This window comes from Melospiza melodia, chromosome 3 (assembly GCF_035770615.1).
Source record: "Melospiza melodia melodia isolate bMelMel2 chromosome 3, bMelMel2.pri, whole genome shotgun sequence".
In the NCBI taxonomy this organism is placed as follows: domain Eukaryota; kingdom Metazoa; phylum Chordata; class Aves; order Passeriformes; family Passerellidae; genus Melospiza; species Melospiza melodia.
Window position 1 is genome coordinate 104,862,676 of NC_086196.1, and position 13,952 is coordinate 104,876,627.

The window sequence follows — 13,952 nt, forward strand, 5'->3', positions numbered from 1 at the left end:
GCTTATTAAGAGTAAAACTGGGGGAAAGGTGGAATGTTTTGAGTTGGAATATCTGGCAGAAACGTGGACATGAGTGAGGTTTTTTCCTCTCTCTGTCTCCCAGGGCCCACTAACCCTAATGACACTTGTGAGGGCACAGAATTCAAAGCTGGTAAACAGCCGTGGTTGTGCTTAGCAGGAATAAAAGGTGGTTACTGTTTCCAAATTAAAGAAAAGCACTTGTGCTGATTTTCTGGTACATTTGCTGCAGTCTTGTTCTCTAGTTTTGCAGATTTAAATAACTGTCTTGAAACAGATTTCCTTGATGTTCTAGTGTGGTTTCACTACTTATAATTGTTTCTGTTATCTTGACTGTGCTGCCTTAGATTTAGGGTGGAAAGATTTGCCCTATTGTCCTTTCCTTTTGGCTGTGTGGTAGAAATGAATTATCTAGTGTTGTCAGCTGTTCTTTGGTTACACTTTCTTGGATTTTAAAAATTTGTTTCTTTTTGTATTTCCTTTTTTTTTTTTCTCCCCTTAGTTGAACTTTATATTAAAAACAATCTGTCATTTGATTTCGTTATTACTTGTGATCATTATTCATGACTTATAGTTGCATTACCTTTCCATTCAGCAGCCTTGTATGCATTCCTACCAACAGAAAATTGTTATGCAAAATGTGGCATGAGCACAAACCTGTCAGATGTATCTTTGTGGTTGGCAAATGTAGGGGGGGGAGATAGAACAGTACCAGGAAGGTCATGAAATGTTAGTCTAATTATCATGGTTTTGGCAGAGGAAAATTGTTCATGCTGATCTGAGAACTCTGAACTTGTCATTGTGGACAAAAGAGGAGGGGAAAGAAATAAATTAGAGCTTTCAAAATGCCTTTGACAGGTCTTATCCAAGAGGCTGTTGAAAAGGTGAGGGAGTCGTGGGATGAAAGTGAAGGGTTTGTTTGTGCAAAAGGCATGAATGGGGAAAACCCCCTAGATCCTGGTAAAGATGAGCTCAAGACTACAGAAGCTGTGCTTGAGATGTTCTAGAATGACTTACAGCAGCTCTGCAGAATTTAGTAAGTCTTCAGAAGTGATTCTGTGCATGTATCTGTATGCTAGCATTACTGATTTTTTAAGGACCTCTTGGAAGAAATTGAAGTTCTCTGACTTTAAACATGAGCCATGATAGATGCAAGATAGCATCTCATGTTGATGGTGAACTTTAATTTTGCACATTCTTGCATATGTGAAATTGGTCATCAAAATAAGAAAAAGTAGTTTTTATACTTGAAATTTCAAAGTTGAAACCATGGGGTAGTCAGTAATTTAGGCAGGTTGGATAAACCCAGAAAACTCTTGTTTCCTGCTGCAGGCAGGAACGATATTTCTCTGGATTAAAATTCACTTTGATAATGGATAAAATTCCAAGTGTGTCTTCCTGGTGCTTTTTTAAAATGAAGACATATTGGGATTTTTTTAAAGTGAAGTAAGGTGGTTTTAAACCAGAAATTCATGCCATTTTCCTCATAATAAAACTTGAAGAGATTTGCAACTAGTTCCTCTTTATGGGTTGATGGTGTGGTGATATTTTGATAATGGAGAAATAATAAATAAGTTTACAGATATTGCATAGTAGCTGGGAAGTGAGAGGACATAACATCAGGGCAGTACAAGCTCTTGTGTGTTTGCCATGACTGTAACTGCTGAAGACCAGGGAAGGTAACAGCAGGAATACATGGCTGTGCTAAATGGAGAAGTTTATAATAAATCCTGCTTTGTTTTTGCCAAATTTCCAGATTAGAGGACTAAAAATGGCCAAACTGCTTGGTTCCTGTGGGGGGGTTCATGTTGGCAAGTTGGTTCCTTCTCTAATCCCTTGGGGGGAAGGAGCACATCTGGTTAGTGGGCTCATTTTTAGGCTGTTGTGTCAGGTGTCTTTAGTTTGGTTCAGTTCTTACTGCTTTTCCCCCTCAATATCTAAACAATATCTGGTGTTTAAAAGCTGTGTTTGGTCGCTGGTGGCTGCTGGCACTTCTGAGAGAAGAGTTTGTGATGTGAGCACTAAGTGAGGTGTGCTGGGTAAATGGAAGGGATTTGTGATAAGCATGGCAGTGTATCTGCTGTGGGGAGATTGTGTAGCTCTTGTTATTTCACCAAACCATTGTCAGAAGTCTGAAAGCTAAAAATCATGTTCGGAAACACCAGCAGGGATCAGAATGGAAAATTGCTTGGCTTTTATGATGTTTCTCATACAATTCCTCTTCTGTGTTCTTGCAGTAGGTATCTTCAGTGTTTTCCTGTCTGTTTCTGACAAGCTCTGTGTACATGCTGAAACTTTAATGTTTCTTTTGGAGGTAAAGCACCCTTATGTGTCAGTAATGTCAGTCTCTCAATTTATGTATTAAGGATGTAGTCGAATGGATAAACATAAAGGTAGAATCCTTCTTTCATCTTTTTCATTAATTTTTTTTTTTTGAGTATAATACAGAAGATTCACTGGAGTGTGGGAGTAGAATACTTTTTGAAACAGAAGGAAATTTTTTTATACAGAAATGTACCACTACCTGTCCAGGGCTCTCTGCCTCGTCTTGCTTTAGCCAAAGCCTTTGTCTCCTGTCTTTGCTAATTACCTGGAGCAGTGGACTGTGTTAACCCCTGTGTGGTGTTGCCAGTGTCTGGCACTCTGCACAGCACTGCAGTGTGTAATGTAGAGATTACTGCTGTCAGAATGACAAAAAATTGTAATTTCCAATGCAGTTTGCAAGTGCAGATGTTACGGTAATTGAAACAAATGCATTTTTCTGTCAGTAAGCAAAGCAGCAGGAATAATGTGGTGGATGCTGTCCTTTCCTTGCTTGCAAGTCTTTAGATAAAATTAACTTCTCTGCTGAAGCAAAGATATTGATAGATATTATTAACCAGAAATCAGCACAGTATGTAATGTGGGGAGGTCTCTGAAGGAGGCAGAGCTCTTCCTTGGTGTTCTGAAAGTGTGATCAAAGAACACTGACCTTCCCAGCGTTCCAAAATTAACAATATCCGAGTTCTTTTTTTAACAGCAAATGCAAAATGTGTAGAGATGACAATATTAACTGATGCAAAAACCCCCAAAAATGCATGAAAATTTGTTCTCATTCTAGTGGAGAAATACAATTTAATGCTCTGTCACTTCTTGTTGAGATTTTTGCTTGCTTTGAGCACTTAAAGAATATTTATTTCACTATGTTAAAACCCCCATACCTTAAAAAAAAAATCCAAACAGAAAAAAACTCCCAACAAAATACCAAACAAAAATGTCAGGGAGTAACAGCAAGGGCAGGCAAGCTGGGAGTCAGAGGTGACAAGGCTGGCAGGCAGTACCCCCTCATTGGTGAGAATGCAGTCCCCCAGTGCCTGCCATGAGGCAAACAGTGGTTTGGAAGTAGTTGGCATGGATTTACAGAGGGAAAATCGTGGCTGGCTAACCCAGTAAGCTTCTACAATAGATAAACTAGGTGGTTGGATAAGGGAAGAGCAGGAAATGTTGCTGCTTGTGGCTGGGGCTGTCGCTGTCCCCTGTTACATCTCAGAAAGCAGGGCTAGGTCAGTACAGTGTGGTGCACTGAGAACTCACCCAGCTGCCAGGCTCAGGGCATGCAGTCACTCTCAAGGGCTCTCTCTGTTCCAGAGCTTGACACTGGGACCATCCCTGGGGATATCCAGGATGTGCAGCTGGCTGTAGCTGGGACCCTGCTTTGAGCAGGGCTTGGAGTGGTAAGGACCCAGAGGTGCCTTCCCATTGTCACAGACATCTTTTGTGAAAAATCCTTTCCTTAGGATTTTTCCTCCTGAGAAGCTGAGAGGCCTCAGGAGCAAAATGTAAACAATGGTTATCTGCTGCTGTGGAATGCAACAGGTGCATCTGTGATTGGTCTCATGTGGATGTTTCTAATTAATGGCCAATCACAGTCAGCTGGCTCGGACTCTCTGTCCAGGACACAAGCCTTTGTTATCATTCCTTCTTTTTTTCTATTCCTTGCTAGCCTTCTGATGAAAGCCTCTCTTCTATTCTTTTAGTATAGTTTTAATATAATTTATATCATAAAATAATAAATCAAGCCTTCTGAAACATGGAGTCAGATCCTCATCTCTTTCCTCATCCTCAGACCCCTGCGAACACGGTCACATCCCATCCTGTGTTCCAGGCTTGCACAGCTTCAATGTCCATGTTGGCCTTGACTACAGGGAGATAAACTTTGCCCAGCAGAGGGGTTATTTTTCCTGCTTAATTCCTCTTCTTCCACAGACTGCTGGAAGACTTTTCTGCTTGTGAAGGGAAAGGATTAATCTCCAAGTCAGTTCTGAGTCAGCTTTACCTACAGGATGGATGTTGGTATTTGCATCTGGAACAATTGCAAATACCAACAATTGCTGTTCATTAGAAACTCTGACTGTTCAAAATTACAGAAGCTTGACATGGGTAAAATCTCCTTGCTTTCTCAGCTCATGTGTTGTCTGTCCTGTTTTCGTTGGATTTTTTTTTTTTTAACTGAGAAAGTACAGATAGAAACTGTCAGATAACTGGTGACATAAAAGAATTACAGATCATGGCATGCTAATCATGGTTATGAATTTCTTGTGTAGGTTGAATTTGGTTGAAGCTTTTGTGATGGATCCGGAGCTACGTCAGTGCCTCCAGGAAGATCTGTTACGTCGCTTTCCAGACCTCAACCGGCTGGCAAAGAAATTTCAGAGACAAGCAGCAAACTTACAAGACTGTTACAGGATGTTCCAGGCTATCAATCAGCTGCCCAATGTTGTACAAGCACTAGAGAAACATGAAGGTATTGCTACCCCCATCTATTCCCAATGTTTTGTGGTGTACTGATGATGCAAAGAAATAGAGCGTAGATTTCCAAAGATGACTTTTTCCCCTGTGTGCTTTTGTTGCAGGAATAAAGCTTTAAACACATTTGAATTTTAAATGAGCTGAAATTCCAAAATGCCAATCAGATACATAAGAATATTCATAGCCAAATCTTTGCAGGGAAATGTGTTCCAATTAGTGTGTAGCTGGGATGCTTGAGCTGTTGGGTGGTGGTGTGGGAATCTTTGACATGGATTTGTCTCTAGGAATTCCTGACCAACTGTGTGTCTGCTGTGATCTTACAAACAAGGTGCCATTCATACAATAGTGTTGTCATCCACTTTGGGTTGTAATGACACACAAAATCCCCCCAGTTTAAGGATTAGTGGTATAACTCAAACGGCTTTTTTTTAATCATAATGTTCCTGTGTTTGATACAAGTAACATGGCAGGATTTCCTCCAGTCCTCATTAGTAAGAAGTACAATGCTGTGACAAGCAAGCCTAGAAAGTACAAAAGCTGCTATTTTTTTTCTTTTTCTGTGTATTACCAAGAAAATACAGAATAAGATCAGCATTCAGTTTAGGAATAGCAGTTCTAACCTACCAGAAAGCTCATTTCTATTGAAGCCCATTAATTTGTTAGAAATTCCCTTTGTGTAAAGCAAGCACCAAAGCCTGAAAAACAAATATTGTTTGAAATGGTATGGTTACAAAAATTTCTTTCCTCTATTTGAGTAGAAAATAAAGCTACCCAGTGTCTCATACTTTTCTGTACTACAGTTTTACAAATTCAAGTAATGAAACTTCTCCAATATTAATCTTAAAATAAATCAGTTTTTGGTTATTGGCTGTGTTATTTCCAAGAGCAATTTAGATCTGAAACTCTGAAGGAACTGGCAGGTGTAACTGTTTTTGCTTGTTTTTGCTTTTAAAGAGCTGTGTCACTCTTCAGCTACCTCAGTTGTGTCCATTTGGCTTTTCCAAACAAACTCTGCTTGTTTTAGCCTTGACATGGAGCCCTTGGATTCCCATGCTATACTGAGGTGTTAGTTCAGAATGCTGGCTTCCTGTCTTTACTTCTTTTTATATTAGTTGCCATTTGGATCAACAGAGTTCCTGTGTCATAACACTGGGGTAGGAAAACAATTCCATTTTTAGAGTTTTGAGGAGCAAGCTGTGTAAGGCAAACTGCTCACCATATGGAAAAGTTAATAGACTGCAAAAGGTTCTTCCTGTTCTACACATGAATCAGTTGGTCTTAGGGCAATCACCAGCAGTATATTAAAGATAGTTTAAAATAGGTGGTGTGTTATTTTTATTTTTCTTTGTACTTGTGCCACCTGTTCAAAGTACATGAATGGTCTGGTAATTTTCAATGTACATGAATGATTCAGACTGGATCTGGTAATTTCTCTGTTTCTGACTGTACAGAATGTTGTAACTCATCAAGGGATGGAAAGTCAGAAAGATTTTTGACGATTCTGAGTATGTGCCAGTTTCAGAATTCCCTTGCCTATGAATGGCTGTGGGGATATAGAGCAGCTATGGGGATACAGAACAACCACAAAGCCATCTGCTGTGACTGCCTTTCCCTCAAAATGAGGCATTGTTTTGTTGAAATCCTTGTTTTTATGGGTGGTGAAAGCTGAGGAGAGGGGTGATGAGTGAAGATGGCTTTTTTCTGGTTTGGCCATAAGAAGTCTGCATAGGATGGGAAAGAACTCTGAGTCATCAAATCATTTTGCTCTAGCTGGCAAAAGGGAGCAGTTGTTCATTACTCAGATTGCTGGGGCATGAAATTTGGGTCCTTTACAAGATTTCTGTCCTCAAGAAGCTGCTGAGGCATCTTCCTTCCCATCTCAAACTAACACTCTTAAGTGTGTAAATGTGCAGGATACAGGAATAGTGTGCTGGCTGTCAGGTGTGTTTTTACCATACTGTACACAGTGACTGAATGTCCTTACTGCTTCTTTCAGTCCTGTTCTTTCCCAGCCTCTTGTGATCAGACTTGGCTGTTTCCCATCCTTTGTCAGATCCAACTGATTATTCCTTACTCATAGTGGAAACACATTTATCTATCAATGTGTCATCTTACTCAGTGCTACATTTTACTTCATTTCTATTAGCCCAGTTTTCAAGGTGTTGATCTATTTCTGATTTATCTAATTCCAATATAAGCTACTGACAGCTTCCATATTGTTTATTTTAGTGACATTTATAAGCAGCCTTCTTTTCTGCATTAGTATGAATTCACACCTCTTAAAAAGATAAATGCTTCTGTGAGCCCTGGAGGAGCTGATGTCCTTTCAGCTTGTTCATCTTTTGCAAGTGGGTGATGTGCTCTTTATCTGCACTCTGGTCATGGCATAAATCACAGATCTTGCACCTTGGCACCTCCTGTGACACCATGCTGAATGCTTTAGAAGAGCCCAAATTAGTTCTGCAGAGTCCCCTTTGTCTCAGGCATTCAGTATTTCAGTCAGATGTTGCACCATATGGGTATTATCTGCCTGTAGAAAACCTATACTGTATTTTATCCCAATTTCCATTGTTCTTTTCCTTTTATCCCACTTTCCATTGCACTATCAAAATGTCTGGTGCGGTTAATTGTTGGGATAGGTCTGTTTTGCCTGGATAGTGCAGTGTCATTTTCCTGCCAAACTAACTGTGTGTTTCAAGTCTGAAGATTAGTGTTTTAATTGCCAGACAACATTTTTAAACCATATTAATAGTCAAGTCTTTAACATGTGTAATAAACACTTGTCTGTGCTTCAGTAAGTAAATTATGGTTTAAATTAAAACCTGCACCTGGGCACAGATAGGCTCTGGGATCAATATGCATCTCTGCTTTTGATGGTGCAAAGCTCTATTAGTCTTTCTCTGTGGTTACTTTCCATCCTAATAATGTTGAGTAGGTGCAAAAGAGCATTATTTTTTTACTATGCATCTTTTCTATGAGTTAATGAATACAGGTGCAAGACATGTTGGAGTTTAATTTAGAATTTTTCAGTGGTATTTCTTGCTCATATTCTTGTAATGCCAGGTGTTTTAAGAAAAGCATGTACAAATAACTTTTGTAAACCCTCATTATTTGCTGACTCCACTGTTTTACTTCCTTCAAGTGCTGGATACCAAGTTTGAAGTTGGATTAAAAGTGAAAATAAATTTTGCAGTGTATCAGTTGGACCCATATAAATTAATGTATGTAAATACATCGGTATTTTATTTATTTAGTAAATAATAAATTCTAGTTCTAATATATTCCAACTTTTGAATGTGACATCTTCCTGTGGTGTCCAAGGTGTATCCTTCTAGTTTAAATAATGAAATGGCATCATAAAGCTTCCCTGCGCAAGAAAACAAATTATAATAGCTACTTTAAGTTCAAGCACAATTGTTTTTCATTGAGTCAAGAATATTGGAACTCATTTCATTGTGTGTGCCATGTATTCTGTCTGCTGGGAACTGCTAAGCCCACTCTGAAGAATGGACATGAAACTTTTTCTGCCCTTCAGTTTCTTTCTTCTTTGTTGGCTGCTTTTATTTTATAGCTTGGTTTAGATGTGTCTTCTTACAGGAGGAGAAAAAACCAAGATATTAAGAGAGCAAGCAAGAAATTTGGAATTGAAAACAATATTTCATATCTGTTGGTTTTGAAGATTTTTAATCAGCAGAAAACTCCATTTTTGCAAGTTCAGTAATCTCCCAACAAGATGTAATTTTTTTTTTCTCTATTAATAGATATTATTCAGTTTAGAGTTTTCACTTTAAAAGTTTGAGGGACTGGGGAAGCAAAAGGCATGGTAGAAAAAGAAATCAAACCAAACTTTTTCTTTCTACTTCAACTGAGAGGAGAGATTCACTTGGGTAATGGTGTCCTCACTGTGTAACTTCTATAAATTTCTGTGGTACTTTTTCTTGGGAGAGGCTAGGACTTTTTTCTTAGTCTGGCAAGAAATTGAGAGGCTCTGGAATATCCAGAGCTTAATTCTATATTTCTCTGTTAATGTACAAAGCCTTGCCTGTAAGCATTAGAGGCAGCAACATGATTCTGTAATTCAGTGAGTCTAAGCTCATAGTATTGGATTCATTTTGAGGCATTTTTTGTATATAATGTAGTCAATAATGCTAATCTTTCTGTGATTAAATCATAATTTGAAGCGGCTGCAAAGATGTAAACATGCATTTACTGACAGAACCTTTCCACAGCTGGCTGCTGGATATAGGTGCTTATGTGTAGCTTATGTGTACCTGAAGAAAATACTTCCTTCACAAATTTGGCAATATCTGTGCATGTTAATTTAATTATGAACTGCTGTTGGTGTTCAGTGGTTTTGGTGTTCCATGGACTTCCTGCCAATATGTGTTCTGTGCAGTTTGACTTGATGCTATAGAGTATCTCTGTTAATTTTGATGCCTTCCTGTCTAGTGGAAGGAAGTTACTGCGAATACCTGGTTTTAATATGTGGTCTTTTTTTGTGAAAAACAAAAGCTGGTAACATACACTTCAGTTGCTATGTCCATATTGTAATTACCAAATATTCCCAGTATTATGTAATAATTTATTAAGAAGAATTGAAAGCTGTGAGTGTGGAAGATAAGACCAACATTTTTTGCAGAAGGCATGTCAACATTTTATGTGCAAAAATTGGTAATACTCAGACAATGGGTTTGCTTTTATACTATTGTTTGTTGTTTTACTCATAGTAGAAGGGAATTAATACCCCCAGTTATGAAAAAAAGGTGACAGAATAGGTACAGGCTTAATCACAACGTAGATGGGATATTTAGAAAAATATCCCACCAATTTTAGAAAAAGGTACATGTGTTTCAGTGAAATAGTCATAGCCCATCTTTGTAAAATTAACCAGCTAAGCAGTTGTGTTGTTTATCTTGAGTGAGTGAATTCTGGTAAATCTATGGGGGTTTATGAATGATAATTTTCTTGTTTGTTCCTAACAGGAGCTCACCAGATGTTGTTGTTGGCTGTATTTATAACACCTCTTAATGATATCTGCTCTGACTTCTCAAAGTTTCTGGAGATGATAGAAACAACATTGGACATGGAAAAGGTATGAAATGTTGTGTGGGCAGAGTTTACTCAGCAATTAAAGTTGCTTATTGAGCTTTGCAATCTGCTCTATATGAACTAAATTTAATTGATCATCTGTATTAAGTAGCTAGTGATAATTTAGCTGTATATAGAAATATATGCTGCATTTAGAAATATATGAAGGCTGTTATTAATATATAGGGTACTCAACAGAATATTCACCCACTATGTGAAATTATCCGGCCAGTGAAAAAATGCTTTGGGTGCATTGATGTTGTGGACCTGAAACTATTTTTTAAAGATCTCATCAGTATTAAAAGTGGAGAAGTAATTTTGTCATTTCTCTACTCTATTTTTAAAGTTACAGTGATATGTCTCAAATCCAGAATGTAGCCCAGGATTTGTTTATTACTTGAGGAGTCTTTTAGGATTTTCTTTTTTTTTTATTAACCAGGGGTTAGGATTATCCTAAGTGAAGGTCTCAGCTGACTGCAGAAGTAAGAGAATTACCTAAACATGTGCCAGACCTGGTAGGAAGGGCCATTTGTTGAACTTGTGAGAACTGCAGTGGGTTAAAAATTTAGAACATGAATACTTTTCTCCAAAGGCAGGAGCACTGTGTTTTCTTCCTTTGTATTGTGTTGTGCATCCATCAACTGCATTTTGCTGTTTATGGAAGGACTTGTTTGATTGGTTTGATTGACATGTTGCTGTAATTTGTGATGTATGGTAATGAAGAAATTTATAGCTTTATACCAGTTACAGACCATCTGTTGATGCAGTTTGTGTGCCCTGGGACTCTGTTTTCTTTAAAAGTAACAGCTGTTTAAGCCTTCACCCTTCATAGTCCAGCTCTTCAAGTTTCTTTTCAGGTTCTACTTTAAAAATGTTTTGTTGTCCTTCTAAACAGAATAACAAGTCAGTTATTTTTAGTCAAATCCCATAGAATCTGGCATGTTAAATTTGATTTTTCCCCTCCTTCAAGGTACTGGAAAATGTCTATAGCTAAGCCAACACTGGTTTTACCAGAAGAATAAACCTTGTCCCTATGAACACCAGAATCTGAACTTTGACTTGAAATTCCCCTTGGATTTTGAGGGAGTTCAAATAAAATAGGCAGTTCTATTCTGAGTGCAATTGAAGGATAGGTTGTCATAGCAACTAAATTATGTCAATAATCCATTCTAATATAAAAAGAAACATCTAAGTTCAAAAAGCGTGGGATATGGTTATTCATTTACCTAGCTGTAATAAAAGTTGAGAAACTGTCACTTCCATTCCTATTTATCTCAGAATCATAAGGGCCCTTTGAGAAACCATCTACTCCAACCTCCTCCTCAAGTCAGGGCAACTTCAAAGTTTGGTGGTGCTTTTGGTGCACAGCCACCTGGCAGTGGAAGCACAGGGAAGGGAGAGAAAAGAGATGAAATACAACAAAAAGATGAAATGCTTCATCCTTGCCTCTGAAAATTTAAGCTTGGAAGGAACCATGTCTGCTTTTCAACTCAAGAGCTGGGTTGAAATTTGTGGGATTTTTAGTGACACTATGTAGATTCCTTCCTAAGCCTCTAGAGTCCCTTTTGGGGCAGAAATTACTGATTCAGAAACTTCACTTTACAAAGGCTTCTTGTTTGAAACACCCCATGCTCTGTCTTGATTAGCTGCCTAAGTCCAGGGTAGCAGAAATGATCATGTACATGACCATTTCATTCCCTCTGGCTTCCCTTTTTGCCCTGCCTATTGCTCTGTCATTTGTTTGCAAATAAATGTGCAGACAACTCCATTTCAGCAGAAAGGAATCTGTTAAATTGGTATATTTTGTGTGTATGGAGTACATTATGTGAGAAAACAAGTATTTGAGATGTGTTTGTTTTGCAGTTGAACCAGACACCAACTATCACAAACAACATTGCATGACAACATTATGTATTTATAAAAAATTTTGTGTGAATTGTGAAGTAAATTCATTTCACTGTGTATGATCAGAAAGATTTTTTTTTATTATTACTTATGTTCATATAAATCTTTTCTTGTTCTTTTTCTCTAGGTGGAGAATCATGAATTTCTCGTCAAGGCTTCTTTTGATCCTAATTTAACAGAATTAAGAGAGAAGATGAATGAACTGGAAGAAAAAATGCAGTCCTTACTAAAGACTGCAGCCAAAGAACTAGGTAGGGTTTGAACTGCCTTTCATTCATGTCTCCTTTGTGAAATGTTTTGCAATCAGGTGATGAAAACTGGTATAAAGAGGTTAAAGGGTTAAAAGATTTTTGCATTATTATATTTTTGAGTTGGGCTGACTTGAGTTGTTGCAGTACAAGCTGTTGAAAAGAGGGATTTTTGGCTTATAATTTTGCCTTAATTTTTTTTTTAAACAACATTCCAAATTATTTCAGAAATTATCATATATGTTACAGAATCCATTTTGTAGAACTGTAACTCCTCAAACTCTTGGCTAGCTCTAGTTCTGTTTTACATTCTTTGAGGACCTGCACTTTTTCCCCCCTTCTGTGCATTATCCTGAGTGTCCATTCAGCTTTCTTTTGATGTTCCTAGCAAAATGTAATTCATAAGCAAATGAGACATTTAAAGTATTGATTATCCTATGCAGAAAATTCCATGTGCAGCTGATGAATAGGGTATTGAAATATCAACTTTAAGAAAAAGAAAAAGCCACCAACTTTTAATGCAAATATGGCAAGGAAAAATTACAACACTAAACTTACTTACTTACAACACTATACTAAGAGCTTGCAATTTTTTTTTTTTTGTTTTGATTTTTTTTTTTAGTGTAAAGATGGTACCTGGATGAGAAGAAGGAAAGCCAAGATTGTGTAGGGATGGAATGAGAAATCTTGTAACAGAGCTATGTGTTAGTAGAAGGATCATGATAGTAAAGGTGCTGTGCTAACACCAACAGTGCAGAGTGTCCTTGCATTTTGAGAACCTGATTTGAATATGCAGTTTGAGAGCATTTTAAAGTAAGAGCAGAGAATGAATCCATATATATTTGTGTTTGGTCTGGGTATTTCTCACAGCTGTACAGAACCAAAGCAGGTCCACTCAATTAGGTCATGTAAGAGGCTAATCATGGGAACTGAGGGCTAGTGAGCAGGAATAGCACAGGATGCAGGATTTGTGATAATACAGCTGGTTTCTTTTTCTTTGTTTTCATCTGAAAGGTTTGGAAGCTGGCAAAAGTATCAAGCTGGAGACAAATTCACAGTTTGGGCATCACTTTAGGGTAACTTGTAAGGAGGAAAAAGCTCTCCGTAACAATTCAAAATATGGAATCATTGATACACAGAAGAATGGTGTGAAATTTACTAACAGGTATGAGATGATATTGGTGGTTTTTTAAGCCTGTTCTGAAAGTAATAGAATTGTTCCTTTATAATTATGCTGATAAACTGCATTCCCTACAAACTGTCACCTTTTTAATTGACTCACAGATTGATATATTGAGCAGGACTGGCATAGAGTTTATGTTAAAAGCTGCATTCCCCATTTATGTTGCCAACTGTTATCTATTTTTGGTCCTTTGACTTGGGCTAATTTCTCTGTTTTAGCTGCAGCAAGCATCATAATTGCTTTTACTGTGAGTGTTTATACAGACACAAACTGCACTAGGGAATTTATGTTTATCAGCGAATGTGACATGCAGAATTTTGTTGCTGATTACTTGTTTTTCCCCTTTGTTCCAAATCCTCTCTAATTTCTGTTAGTCCTGTGTATTGAACTTCAATTCTGTGCCACTTTTAATTGAGCTGTTAAAAAAATTTAAATCTTCAGGCTAATTGCATTGGGGCTGTTTCAGTGTGTCCTTGTCTGGACAGCAGTTCTGACAGAGATCAGCTGAAAAGTCTCTATTTTTTTGTTGAATTTTTGCTCTTTCAGAGTGTTTTAGCAGGAGCAGGGGCTGCATCAGTCAGATGTTTCTCTGTTCTTCAGTGTTTTGATACAGAGGAAACAAAGTAGAAAGTTGCCTGTGCAGAACTGGGTAATAATTTAGGTTGAAGGCTGCTTCTTATCCCTCACTCAAAGCTGATGCACTTGGAAATTAGATCCCATCT

At 37.8% G+C, this 13,952-nt stretch overlaps 1 protein-coding gene across 2 annotated transcripts in view; it reads left to right on the forward strand.

Moving 5' to 3' along the window:
* MSH2 (mutS homolog 2) overlaps positions 1-13,952 on the forward strand; it is a 48,761-nt gene that overhangs the window by 21,323 nt on the left and 13,486 nt on the right. For both annotated transcript variants that reach the window (XM_063152457.1, XM_063152458.1), the window contains exons 7-10: positions 4,602-4,801; positions 9,789-9,898; positions 11,927-12,050; positions 13,062-13,212. In XM_063152457.1, the coding sequence (XP_063008527.1) occupies positions 4,602-4,801; positions 9,789-9,898; positions 11,927-12,050; positions 13,062-13,212 (585 nt within the window). The remainder of the gene's footprint in view (positions 1-4,601; positions 4,802-9,788; positions 9,899-11,926; positions 12,051-13,061; positions 13,213-13,952) is intronic.